Raw genomic sequence first — 14,628 nt, forward strand, 5'->3', positions numbered from 1 at the left:
TCTTCCCCATAACTCTTGGTAGAGTTTATCTAAAATTGCTTTGTTGTGCAAATGTATTTATTGTTTGCATTTTAATAGATTAGTCTGTTTCCCCTTATAATAATGATTTTTGATGTGCTTTATTTTAACCCTTTATAAAGTGTCTCTGTAAGCCTGATTTGACGTCTCTCTTAATAGTCATGGTGTGCCACATCAGTTACTTTTAATCTGGAGTGATATTTGTCCTGGTGCACTTTATAAGGCAGCTCCTGTTGAAGGTGTTGTTCCCTCCAAATGGTTTCATACCAATCAGAACCAGATGAGTGAGTGATGCTCTGTTTCTTTGTTGCAGACATGCCAATATTTGGTTTCTGTCCAGCCCATGATGATTTCTACTTGGTGGTGTGTAACGACTGTAATCAGGTTGTCAAACCGCAGGCATTTCAATCACATTATGGTAAGTACTTAACCATTTATAAAATGATTATTAAGAGGTAAAAGGTAAAGCAGGATTAAACTGAAGGCCATTGATGGCATGGATAGGGCATAATATTCCTCCCCCATCAGGAAGTAGGCCTTCTAATTCATTGAATGGGTTAATACCTATCAGATGTTGGGTATTTTATGATTTTTATTGAAAGTGATGTGCATTTTCTGGTTTTTATTGAAGTTGGACAGTGAAACTGTATTTTATAAAGTCTGTTTTGAAATATTGCAACAGTATAGTTACAGGTTTATTTCCTTTTAGAGAGCCCCTGGTTGTGAATTCAGTGAATTTTAAAATTATATATACACTCACAATATGGGCACGATCTTTTTAGAAGGAAGTGTGATTTTGAAACTTCCAAATTCAGTAGTGCTAATCATCAAAGAGTTCAAATAAGGTTGTCTGACATTGTTACAGTGCCACCTGCAGTGTTTAAGTTTGGTTTAATAATAAATCAGAAGTGCCTACCTTGTTTCAGACTTTGAGTATGTATGTAGTATGATTCCTACCTCCATGTGGTTTACAATCTAAATGGAGCGACAGGCAAAAGTAACTAGACACATTTTTAAAATAACTGCTAAGTTGTTTCCTCATTGCTGTTACTACTGTAAATGCAAGCTTGAAACAGAATAACGATGGGGTTCTTCTGTAGTAAAGTGTTTAAAGAAAGCATTTCAGGAGGTGACACTGGAGCTGAGCCCTAAGTGATGAGAAGGAGCAACCCAGGCAGCAGTGTGGAATAAGAACCTTTGATGCAGAGGGAACAGCCAGCACACAGACCTAAAGAAAGCCAGTGTGGCTGGAGGCTAGTTAGAGAAGGCGGGTAGAAACTAGAGGAATCCAGCCTTAAAGGCAGGAACTTAATTATTCACAGGCCAGGATAAAAAGCTGCTTGGGGACATTAGAGTGTTTACTTAAGGGAGTAACACAATGAGAGAAGAGTAGAAGCAGGGAGAACAGTTGAGAGGCAACAGATGACACTAGACTAGAATAAGATGGAGCAGCAAAGCTGGAGACATTGCACAGCTCGGAGATACGTTTTAAAGCTAGACCTTACAACTTGTACTGTTGGGACTTCTTTTAAGAGTCACACCATCATAATCAACATCCAGTCATTTTTTCAGAGGAATATATGTTTTATTTAATCAAAAAAAGGTCCTTTGAGTTCTTGCTTCTGGGCAAGGCCCTGGGGTAGGCCCAGAGTCAGTACAAAGGTGAATAAGATATTTACTTTCTGCTTTAGACTCTCAGAGGCTATCATTAGAAAAAGCAGTTGCCACATATTTTGGACTTAAAGATTTTGAAGGCAGACTAGACTGGATGTCAGTTTAAAACTGCAAGAACCATAGGTTAGTTCTTTGCCTTGAGCAATTATCCAATCTTGGCTTCCTTTGTTATAGTACAGGGGTGGTAATACCAACCTCATAGGTTCCTGGTGGGGATTAAATGAAATAACATGGGTAAAACCCCTAATTCAATGTGTAGTACATAATAAACATGAGGCGGGGGGAGAGAAAAAGGTACAGTTGTAGATGCAGGAAGGTGTATGTCTAAAGTCATAAGACAGTCCAAGATCTTAAGAATAAGGAAGAGCACAGACTGCTTCTTGACAAATAACTGAGAAGACTTTTTAGAGAAAATAGCCTTCACATTAAGGTTTGAAATGAAGAATGGATTATTTTTCTCATGTGTATTTTTTTTTTTTTTTCCTAAGTTTTGGACACAGAATACATGTCTGTTGTAGAAAATCCAAAAAATGTTTTTGAAAAACACCCATAATCTGCTAAAACGGGGAGTGTTTCGATGAGGATAGACAGGGCTGCCACATATGGCTGCACAGTTTGTGCACTGAACAACTATATTTGGTGGCCCTGGGCTGATGGACCCATCAGTGGGGTTGATGTGAGCAGTTTTGGAGGCAGGAAATTTCAGGCTGTCTGGAATGTACTGCACGAGTCATCATTGGCCAGAGCTGACGTACCCACATGTGCATGAGCTGAGTGTAAAGGCAGGTTGGGACTAACTCACAGGACCTCACTGCCCATCAGAGTGCACTGGTGATGATGTGTCTATAGAGACCTATTACAGATTTTTCAGAACCAGAGTGATGTGACTTAGTGGTACTCCACGTAATTGATGGGTAGAGTGGTTTAGAATGAAGTGCAAGAGGAAACACTTAAAGGTGTTATTTACTTCTTCCATGACTGCCTTAGGCAGAAATATTTCTATCTTTTCTCTGTATCAGTCTCCAGCACAGTGTCTCCTAGTAAGATACTTGTTGAATAAGAAAGGGAAGAAGTTCACTGACATAAATCTGCATAACAAACCTTACTCTTGTTCACCTTACTTTTCCTGGATACCTACCCATTTATGGGCTTCTCCACACCCTTCTTTCTTTGTTTCAGTTACAGATGATATTTAAGCCACCAGTTTGAGAGTTGTTCATTTTCCCTGGGTATCTCCCATGTATACACAAGGTATGCATGTTATTAAACTTCTGTTTGTTTTTCAAAAAAAAAGGGAGGGTGGAAAAGTTAACTTAAACACTTTAAACATGCAAATGAGAAAGTGAATGTAGGATTCACCTACTCCAGTGTTTTTTATGGCTAGGCAGGAGATTTGACTGATAAAGCCACTGGGTGACGGGCTGAGGTTCCTTTAGTGGCAAGGGAAATATTAAAGATGTAAAAGTCCCTGAGAAAGATGGGGGCCAAGTGCTCAGAGAGGGGGATTCTGCTGGGACATGTGGAAGGAATTCTCTCTTTGAGGCAGCAGTGGTAGGCAGAGAAGGCTTGGAGATGGGTGGGGGTATGGAGGAGTAACTGCATGAGGTGGAGGAGGCACCATGTGGTGGCTGTGGAATGACACCCCACTCACCTGGAGGGATGGAGAGGTAGGCAGGGTCCCCAAGATCAAGAATCCTTTCTGCTGTGCCACTGTCTTTTCTGTCTTTTGGGGACAGAGTTGTGATAGGAAAGTAGCTTTGGAACCCTTTCTTTTTTGTGTTGAAATTCCAGAAAGCCAATTCTTGCATTCTTGTTTTCCACAGTTAACAACAACAAAAAAAGTTTTTCAAATTCAGAATCTCTCTGAATGAACATTGTAGTCTGTTTATTACAGTATTAGGAAGAACCCATACCTGTCAAGGAAGAGATTGCATTTTCTTACCTTTCGATGAAATTGGTGGAAACGTGGGTAATCTATGAATTCATGTATTGCTGATATTCATCTGTGATACTTATCTGTGACTTTTATGAACAAATGAGCAGTTGCTGCAAAATCCAACAGGCAGTTTCTCTAAAGCCACTGCTGCCAGGACAGGAAGGACACTCAATGGCAGCAAGGCTTGTAAATCAGTTTATGTTGGTGGTAAAATTATTCTTAATTGGCGAGCATCTTATTATCCAGAGTAGTAAGAGGCCATGCACTTTTTTGCTAGCTGAGCTGCCTTTTTGGGAATTAACAATTAACCAGAGTTTCCCCTTGAGCAGCAATAGTGAGTGATTGTAGTGTCATTTTGGCATTTCCAGTTTTTCATAGTCAGATTGCTTTCATAGTATATATATATTGCTTTCTTTCTAGGAAACTACATAGTAATACCCTGTTTTCTTGATTTTTTTTTTAGTGTTTTGAAATACTCCAGTATGCCTCATATTTCTCTGCAGTTACTCAGTATTTTTAAGAGCAAGATGTTTCTTACCGCTAATTTCACATTTTAAAATATGACTTGAATCAGTGGATCCCAAACCTGCTGTGCATCTGAATCAAAGGGGAGCTTTCTAAAAGGGCAGCTTCCCAAGGCCCACTCCGGAGGCACTAAATTGGAATCTCCAGGGATAGGACCCAGGAATCTGCATTTTAAACAGCTCCCTGGGCTGGTCTGACACACAGGCCTGCGGGGATGCATTGCTTTCACAGCAGATAGAGTCCACTCTGGCAGAGCTTCTGCTTTGTCCTCCCAGTGCCTGACATAGTGACTGATGCAGAACAGCACTCAGATTTGTTGAGTCTAGCAAAGATGGCAGGAAAGGAGGCCCCTATTTTTTTTAAACAATTTTTAAATTCTTGTATTTATGTGCTGGAAATGTCACATTAATTGCCTCTAAAACTTTAAGTATGAAAGATGGTGACTTTCCTTAGGGCCAGAAGCACCATTCTTTTGAAGTGAGAATCTTAGTTGATCAGTTAGTTAATGATAAATGTGCTGGACCTAATCTGGCTACTGACTAGCATAAACTGTATGGTCCTATTTGCATACATTTACATACTTTTACTTCGGATCTGAACAGGTGGGATTAGCTAGGGTTAGCCTTTGACTTGGGGTGCCTTTGGGGTTGTATGCTGAGAGAGCTTTCTGGTGATTGCATAGGATGCTTGCTTGCACTGCTCAGTTCTGCTGCTTCACTACATTTGCTTGTGAAGAATACCGTAATTTTTCTCTCTCTTTTGTGCAGACACAGGTGTGATTTTACGTAGGGGAAATAGATTTAACGATGTTAATTCAGCTCTGATGGTGCCACATTTAGAATCTCTATAATTAGTTAAAACCCTGCTCAAATGTCAACTGTTGAAGTATTTGCCTCAGACTAGTTAGGCTGATCCACTTGTTTGCCTTTTAGCTCATCCTGAATCTCTGAGCAAGGCCTCAGTTGTGACATTTGGCTCAGCCACCTTTTCCCAACCTTAATCCTGTTCTAGCTTTATTATTTGCTGACTTAGTTCTACTTAATATTTTTCTTTAAATCAAACCACTTTTATTTAAATAAATCTATTTACAAAGGAAACCTTACTAGAACCGTAAAGGGGAAGACTATCGTTTGCCGTAGAAGATGGTAAGTGTGAAAATAAATGCAGTGAAAAGAAGATTATTTAATTCTACATTGATGCTCTTGCCAGTGCTGGCACTGAGTCTGAGGCTTGCTCCCTTTGTTAAAAAAAAGGAGACTAGTACATTTTAGGCAAGTGTTATCCACAAGGTAATATGGTATTATCAGAAGAATTGAAAGAGATTTGGAAAGGGAGTAAGTTTTCTCTTGTGATTTAATGTTATTAATGTTGGGGAGTGATATTTACTCCATGTTTTGAGAAATATCAGCTCAAGCTGTTGGATTTAGTTTCATGTTTAAGGAGTTATCTACTGAGGTCAACCCTAGTCCTAGGAAACATCAGACCTTAGAAGCAGAGTTCTAGAACCTCATGTTGATCTGCAAAAAGATCATATGAGACAAAACCCCCTTTGTCATTTATCAATTACTATTATATATTGAGGCACTACTAGACACTGTAAGCAGCATGTGAGTCTGTTGGTGGAGCTTCAGTGTAGAACATCTGTCGCACTCTCAGACCTCTCTTCACAAATGGAGGTGTCATACATCTGGCTTTTTCATGACTTTATGAAAGTAGCTTTAGTAGAAACACTGCTGTGATCATATAGCTTTCTTCTTTTGCAAATATTGTGAATCCTGTAAAATTAACAGCCACACACATTGCTTGGACTTAATGTTCCTTGACGTGCATTGAGGTAGTTTGGATTCTTTTATATGCCAGCATAAAGCCAGCATAAATTATAAAATATTTTCTAAAATGTCATTTTCATCAGAGGATGAATAAATTACTCACACCCATATGAGAAATTACTCATACTTCTTGGAGCTAAGTAATTGGTTTCAAAGTTAATAGGGTAAGAGCAAGTCTTACTCTGAGGTCTGATGGGTTGGTTTGGGAAAAAATGCTGGTTCTCGTTGTTTACAGCATTTTACATAGTTTTGACCAACAGTTAGCCATCATGTAATTAAGTTAATTTGCTCACAAAGCAGAGATTTTGCTTTTTATTCCCAGTTTACTAAACAAAACTCCTAAATTAAATTTCATTTGCACAGATAAAATATATCAACCAGGTCATGTTTTCTGGCTACTAATATCTATTTCTCTTGAATATAATAAGGATGTATAGAGTTAAAAGAAAATCCAGAGAAGATATAATGAATTGCGCATGTCACAAAACTATCATTAGTTATAGATGTTCTAGCTCAGGTAGAATTTTAAGTTTGCTTGGAATAGCTAGATCAGCATTGTAAACCCATTACCTCAGGGAGAACATTTAGTAATTCAAAGATGTAATGATAGTAGGTGGATATTTGATTTAGCATAGTCATTGGATTACTCTTCTGCCTCTTCTACTTTATTTAACTCTAAATCATAGTAGCTGTCAAAGCCAAGCTCCTCTTTTTGTATGAGTCTCATAACATTTTGTAGCTTCTGTAGAGTGCACATATTTACAAGGGTACTTCAGAAAGTTCTTGGAAAAATAGAATTGAAAGATAGTATGAATCTTTCCATGAACTTTTTGAAGTACTCTGGTATTTCTGCATTCAGTATAAAGACTAAAACTTGTTGCAGAGCAAAAAATATTTTGCTCTTTTGCTTTGGAGACACATACGAGGCATTTCTTCAGCAGTCAGGGGATGAGCCAGGGATGGGAGCTAACCAGAACAAGCACATCAAAACATGAATGGTGTCAAAGTGGACATTAGTTTAACTCTTAAAGGAAATTCCAGATTAACCATTTGATATAAACTTTTTGTTGCTGTGTAGCATGATGTAAGATAAATACAGCGAATTCATTTTTTTCCTTGCCACAAGCCAAATACAAGTAGTGCTAATTAAAATTTTCAGGTAACTTTAGTAGCATCAAAGAAAGAACCATTCTCTCCTCAGCTAATATAATTTTATCTTTTTTCCTTAGTTGTATAATCAGGTGTCTTTAAAATGATGTTATTCATGCCATTTGTAGGAGCAACATTTTAATTTCTAGTTATAAAATGTATTGATTTTTCTTCTTAGTGATATGTTTGCCTTTATTAATATCTGTGCCTCTGGGGTTGCTTTTAAAAGAAATTAAACAAACTGGCAATGGTATTATTCATGCATTTAACAAATACTTATTGAGTACCTACTATATGCTAGGCATTGCTGTCCACTGAAATAGAAAAGCAATTTCTCTGATTTCATGCAGCTTATATTATGATTGGGAAGAATGGAAAGATAAAGAAGAAGTTGAGAGAAATAAGATTATTTCAAGTAGTGATAAATGCCAAGAATAATGTCAGAGAGAATGAGTGGGGCATTCCACTTTAGATGAGGCTAGTCAAAGAAAGCCTTTCTGAAGAGTTGATGTTTAAGCTTAGTGATAACAAAGATGAGTGTTTCACACAGAGGAAATGCAAGTGCAGAGATCCTGAGATAGAAATGGTCTTGGCAAAAAGGCCAGTAAGGAGGCAGAAGAACAGTGTGCAAGGAGGAAAGGGGTCCAGGTTGAAGCTGGGAAAGGAAGGCCAGGGCCAGATAACAGTGGCCCCTGCAAGCCATGAAAGGAATCAGGATTATGCTGGCAGTACGAAGTCACTGGAGGATTGTGTGCCAGGAAGTATCATAATCTGATTTATGCTTGCTCTGTGGAACATGGTGAGCAAGAGCGGAACCAGGGAGACCAGTTAATGGGCTGTTTTGCACTAGTTAATGTGAGAGCTGGATCGGGAGAGAAACTAGATTAGCATTGTGGCCGTAAGGACAGAAAGGTGTAAACAGAGTTGAAATCTGCATCAGAAGTGTAAAGCCAACAGGACTCGCTGATGGACTGGGAAGGGAAGGGAGGAGAAATGACTCATGGGGTTTTTGGCTCAAGCAGCTGGATGAATCTACTTTAGCTTATGGATCAGGAGGTTGTTCTTTCAATTCATATATGAGCATTTATTTTTAATGAAGTGCACTGACCTGAATGAAAAGCCTTCATGTACCACACTCAATCTTTAGACATGTTATCAAGATTGTAGGGATAGAAAATAATTATTGTAGTGATGCCAAGTTTTGGGGTCATTTATTCTTTTCACTTGTTTTTTGTTTGGTTGCTTTTTAATATTATGTTACAGTAATCTAATCATATAAACCAGGAAACAAAAGAGAATATGTGCGCTTTCCTGGGACTCCTCATATTCTCATTGGTTAACAAGAATTTATTGATTTAAAAAAAAAAAACATATTTTGATTTGTTCTTAATTTTTAAAGTAGTAACTTACATAGTGAAAGTAAAAATAACAAGAGGATAAATATGCAATCATAATGCACAGAGTCCTCCATCTTTTCAGGGGTACAGTTTTCCATATACCTTTGGAAGGTAACTAGACCATGGACAAAGTAGAATTTACCTGCATACTTTTTTTTCCTCTTACACACATGAAAGATTAGATTTCTTATGAATTTACTTCTTTAGCTTAATGATCTATATTAAATATTTTTTCATGTTAATGCATGTTGCTCTGCTGTATTCTTTTAAAAGACAGCCTATTATTCTACTTTATTAATGTACTGTAATTAATTTAACCAGTCCCCTGTTGGTAGATATTTAGATTTTCATCGTTGCATTACTATATGCAGTGCTTAAAAGACCTTCTTTTTTGGGAATGTCTGTCAGTATTTCAGCATATGGATTCTCCACATAGAGGCTGGTCACAGCTGCCCTCCAGGTTTGTACTACTATGATTTAATGAATTACTTCAACGGTTTTGATTTGGGTCACCAGAATAAGGCAGTGAAAATGTGAGTTTCTGGCAACTTCAATAAATATGTATAAATTGCTCACAATGTGTGTGTGTATGTATATATCACCTTGTACACTGTAAATATATAAAATTTTTATTTGTCAATTATACCTTAATAAAGTGAAAAAAAATAATTGGAATTCTTAACAGGCTTGATAAGAATTAAACAATAAAATAATATTGAAAAAATAATATATACATTTATAAATTATTATTCATCAGTGTCACTTTTTTAAAAATTGGAACATAATTAATTATACATATTTGTGAGGTACAGAGTTGAATATCAACACCTGTGTACAATATGTGATGATCAAATCAGGATAATTAGTATATTCATCATTACAAAATGTAATCATTCTTTGTGACCCTTCACTAATTTCTCACTAAGCTCCCTCCCATTTCCCCCTTGTAACCACAGTTCTGTTCTCTCCTTTTGAGAGTTCAGCGAATTATCGCGATTGTTGTATCTTTTTTCTTTCTTATTTATTTGGGTTTTTTTTAGGTACCGCTTATGAATGAGGACATGCAGTATCTCTCTTTCTGTGCCTGGCTTCTCTGACTTAACGTAATTTTTTCCAAACTCATCCATGTTGCTGCAAATGGCAGAATTTCATTCATTCTGTGTGTGTGTGACCAGTGCCACTCTTGACTTGTCTGCTACATATAGAAATCATTAAAGGGGACATTTCAGGATATAAATCCATATTTTAGGTATATTTGCTAATAAGGTTTTTTCCTGACAGTCATGTCATAAGACTACACACAAGACTAATTTGTATGTTTACTTTTTAAGATACACCCCTGCTATTTCAACCCTTTCAAGTTGTGATCTTACGTATGACCAGAAGAGGGAGTATTTATCACTCCTCTATGCTGTAGCACCTACTACCTGGCTGAAATAATTCCTCTGATGCATGTGCCTAGTTGAAGCCCGTAAAACAAACTGATTTGGGACAAGGAGGCAATGGCTAAATTTAGCTATTTCCCTCCTTATTCCAAGTGTGTGTGTAGAAATCCCAGTCTTTAGGTTTACTTCTACATTTTGTTTTTAAGACAACAGTTCTCAAAACAAACTTCAGTGTTATTTTATACCTTTTCATTTTGTGCATTTGAAAGTTAAAAAAAAATCAGAGAAGGTAATTATCTCAATTTAAAATAAGTTAAGGAGGTTTTCAAGATGGCGGCGGCTGCGGCGGCTAGCGCGGAGTAGCTGAGGTGGAAAAGGTGGCCACTGGGCCTCAGGCAGCCGGGAAACTTGTGGACCTTCCTCTGGCCATCTCTTAAGGGAGGACCGCTGCTGCTGGCCGGTCGTGGGGGCTCATCGCCACTTTGCCCCCGGCAGGAGAGGCTGCCTCATTTACAGGCAACAGCTTTGAAGTGTGGAGCAGGAAAAGAACTGATTCTTAGCTGCAAAAGCGAGTCTTGAAACAGGGAACGCGGCGCCAGGGCTGCTGTGGATGCAGCCAGGATCCCGGAGGCGGGGGCCGCGCTGAAGGCGACCAGCTGCCCTATTCAGGATTCGAGGTTTCAGGCCGGCATTAAAGAAGATTCCTGGGAGCGCCCGAGCGGCGCCGCGACTGAACAGCCCGAGGCGGCCGCGCCGAGAACACGGAAGGCAACAAACCAGAGACAGAGCGAGCACCCGACCTGGCACAGCACTGTGAGTGATCCCTGGCACAGCTCTGTTCGGGGGGTGGATGCCCATGCGCCTCCCGCCTGCACCACCAGGCCACTCACTGCCCCGGTGCTGCCTCCATTTTCCCAGGTGCGGGCAGCTCCGCCTGGCTCGGCCATCACTGAGCCCATTTGCTTGGCCTGGCGCGGGGCTTTCCGGACCCTGCGGGCCGGCCTCCTCTCCCACTCCCTCCGCGGTTCTCTGGCGGGGCTGGGGGTGTGGGGCGTCCCGACCAGTGTTGGGAGGGCTAGGAAGTACGGGCGGGCCGACTGTCACTCCACCACACCCTGGACTCCGGCCCGGTAAACTTCCTGTTACTGGGAGGCAGATACCATCTCTGCGACCACCAGTTTGGAAAAAAGCCTAACGAATTTCTGGTTGGGAATAGTGTGGTAGGAGAGTTCCCAGGTCTGCTTGAACCTGCCGGAGAGCAGGCTGCAGGCGGGCACTAGACTCGGTTTATACCGGGGGGATACAAAGGTGAACAAGACCCGAGAAAGATCTACACAGTGCTACAAAGGCACCCAGAGAGACCGGTCGTCTGTGCCTAGCAGAAACCTGGTAGACTTCCTGGGCGAGGCAGTGCTGAGCAGGGTCTTGAAGGCCCAGCTGATAGACGAGGGTTGCAGAAGACACACCCCAGCCCAGCACAGTGTGCACAGAGGGGGGAGACGTGCGGCCAGGGAGGCGGAGACTCGACAGAAACCACACACCCGGTGGGGTCGCCACTGCACGATCTAACAGCCTGGGCCAGAACACACGGAACGGGGAGAAGTCCTGTACAGAAAGTGAAAGCTCAACAGAGATCACACACCCTGTGGTACGTGATCCACCAGCCCAGCAGAGTCCAAGCTGACCAGAAAGGTGGATCCCTGGAGAAGCCCAAGACCCGAGGCAACCACACACACAAGACACTAGAGGCCAACTGAGCAGTCACGGCGGGAGCCATACCAAATTGGCAACCACAGCAACATCCTAGTTAGTCATTAGTCTCAAACCGGTGGACTGTGAAACCCCCTGCCACAATGAATAAACACCAAAAAAAAGACACCAGAAATACAAAAAATCAAGAAAGTACACCACCAAAAGTCAATAAATCTCATACTCTAGATCCTATAGAACAAGAAGCCCTTGAAATAACTGACAAGGAATTTCGAGTGATAATTCTAAGGAAACTGAATGAGATACAAGAAAACTCAGCTAGACATCATGATGAAATGAGGAAAAGTATACAGGATCTGAAAGAGGAAATATACAAGGAAATCAATGTCCTGAAAAAAAATGTAGCAGAACTTGCTGAACTGAAGAAGTTATTCAGCGAAATAAAAAACACAACGGAGAGTTTAACCAGCAGGCTTGTCGAAGTTGAAGAGAGAACCTCTGAACTTGAAGATGGGCTGTTTGAAATAACACAAGCAGACAAAAAGAAAGAAAAAAGAATCAAGGACATGGAAGAAAATCTGAGAGAGATATCAGACAACCTCAAGCGCTCAAATATCCGAGTCATGGGTATTCCAGAAGGGGAGGAAAATGGAGATTCCATTGAAAACATATTCAACAAAATAGTGGCAGAAAACTTCCCAGGTATAGGAAAAATCACTGATCTTCAGATCCAGGAAGCTCAACGATCTCCAAACGTATTCAACCCAAAAAGGCCTTCTCCAAGACATGTCATAGTCAAATTGGCAAAACTCAGAGACAAAGAGAGAATCTTAAAAGCTGCAAGAGAGAAGCGTCAAATCACCTATAAGGGAGCCCCAATCAGGTTAACATCAGACTTTTCATCACAAACCCTAAAAGCTAGAAAGGAATGGGATGATATTTTCAAAATACTAAAAGACAAAGATTGCCAGCCAAGAATACTCTACCCTGCAAGGCTATCCTTCCGAAATGAGGGGCAAATAGTATATTTCTCAGACAAACAAAAACTGCGGGAGTTCACTACCACAAGACCACCCTTACAAGAAATCCTCAAGGGAGTACTGGGTTTGGTTCCTGAAAAATCACTACCACTGCCATAAAAACCTAAGAAAAATCTAAACCCGCTAGTACAATAAAAATGGCATTCATGAAGAGAAAACAAGCTAACAAAAACACTATCTACAACCTAAGGAACCAACAAACAAAGAAACCAAACAGTAAATCAGAAAGCAAGGAACAAAAGACACCTAAGACAACCAAACAACCAATAAAATGCTAGGAATAAATCAACACCTTTCAATAACAACTCTTAACGTTAAAGGCTTAAATTCCCCAATTAAAAGACACAGACTGGCTGACTGGATCAAAAAGCAGGACCCAACTATATGCTGCCTACAAGAGACCCACCTCACCCACAAAGATTCACACAGACTAAGAGTGAAAGGATGGAAAAAGATTTACCATGCAAACAGAAAAGAAAAACGAGCTGGAGTGGCTATTCTTATATCTGACAAAATAGACTTTAAACTAAAAACCATAAAAAGAGACAATGAGGGACACTACTTAATGATAAAAGGACTGATCCATCAAGAAGACATAACAATCATAAATATGTACGCACCCAATGTTGGAGCAGCCAGATTTATAAAACAAACTCTATTAGACCTAAAGAAGGAAATAGACACTAATACTATAATAGCAGGGGACCTGAACACTCCACTGTCAATATTAGACAGATCATCTAGGCAAAGAATCAGTAGAGAAACACAAGATCTAAACAAGACTCTAGACCAATTGGAATTGGCAGATATCTACAGAACATTCCACCCAACAACCTCAGAATATTCATTCTTCTCATCAGCACATGGATCATTCTCCAGGATAGATCACATATTAGGTCACAAATCAAGTCTCAATAAATTCAAAAAAATTGCAATTATCCCATGTATCTTCTCAGACCACAATGGATTAAAACTAGAAATTAATAACAAACAAAACTCTGGAAACTATACAAACACATGGAAATTAAACAGCATTCTACTTAATGACATATGGGTCCAAGAAGAAATCAAGCAGGAAATCAAAAAGTTTATTGAAACTAATGAAAACAATGATACATCATACCAAAACCTGTGGGATACTGCAAAAGCAGTATTGAGGGGAAAATTTATTGCATTAAATGCTCACTTCAGAAGAATGGAAAGATGGCAAGTGAACAACCTAACACTTCACCTTAAAGAACTAGAAAAACAAGAACAATCCAATCCTAAAGTTAGCAGACGGAAAGAAATCATTAAGATCAGAGCAGAACTGAATGAAATTGAAAACCAAAAAACAATTCAAAAGATCAACGAATCAAAAAGTTGGTTTTTTGAAAAGATAAATAAAATTGACAAACCATTAGCATGGCTAACAAAAAAAAGAAGAGAGAAGACTCAAATAACAAAAATTAGAAATGAAAAAGGCGATATTACAACTGATTCATCTGAAATACAAGGAATCATTCGAGACTACTATAAACAACTATACGCCAACAAATTTGAAAATCTGGAGGAAATGGATAAATTTCTGGACACACACAAGCTCCCAAAACTGAACTGTGAAGACGTAGAAAATTTGAACAGACCAATAACAATAAAGGAGATTGAAGCTGTTATCAGAAGGCTCCCAACAAAGAAAAGCCCAGGACCAGATGGATTCACAGCAGAATTTTACCAAACATTCAAAGAGGAATTGACACCGATTCTTTACAAACTATTCCAAAAGATTGAAACGGACGCAAATCTCCCAAACTCATTCTATGAAGCAAACATCATCCTGATACCAAAACCAGGTAAAGATATAACCAAAAAAGAAAACTACAGGCCGATATCCTTGATGAATATAGATGCAAAAATCCTCACTAAAATACTAGCAAACAGAATACAGCAACACATACGAAAAAATTATTCATCACGATCAAGTGG

At 39.5% G+C, this 14,628-nt stretch overlaps 1 protein-coding gene across 2 annotated transcripts in view; it reads left to right on the forward strand.

The window, feature by feature from the left end:
• The window catches only part of ATXN7 (ataxin 7), a 145,284-nt gene that overhangs the window by 88,223 nt on the left and 42,433 nt on the right, over positions 1 to 14,628 (forward strand). For both annotated transcript variants that reach the window (XM_063114349.1, XM_063114348.1), the window contains one exon: positions 332 to 436. In XM_063114349.1, coding sequence (XP_062970419.1) covers positions 332 to 436 — 105 coding nt within the window. The remainder of the gene's footprint in view (positions 1 to 331; positions 437 to 14,628) is intronic.

This window comes from Cynocephalus volans, chromosome 11, assembly GCF_027409185.1.
Source record: "Cynocephalus volans isolate mCynVol1 chromosome 11, mCynVol1.pri, whole genome shotgun sequence".
Lineage (NCBI taxonomy): Eukaryota > Metazoa > Chordata > Mammalia > Dermoptera > Cynocephalidae > Cynocephalus > Cynocephalus volans.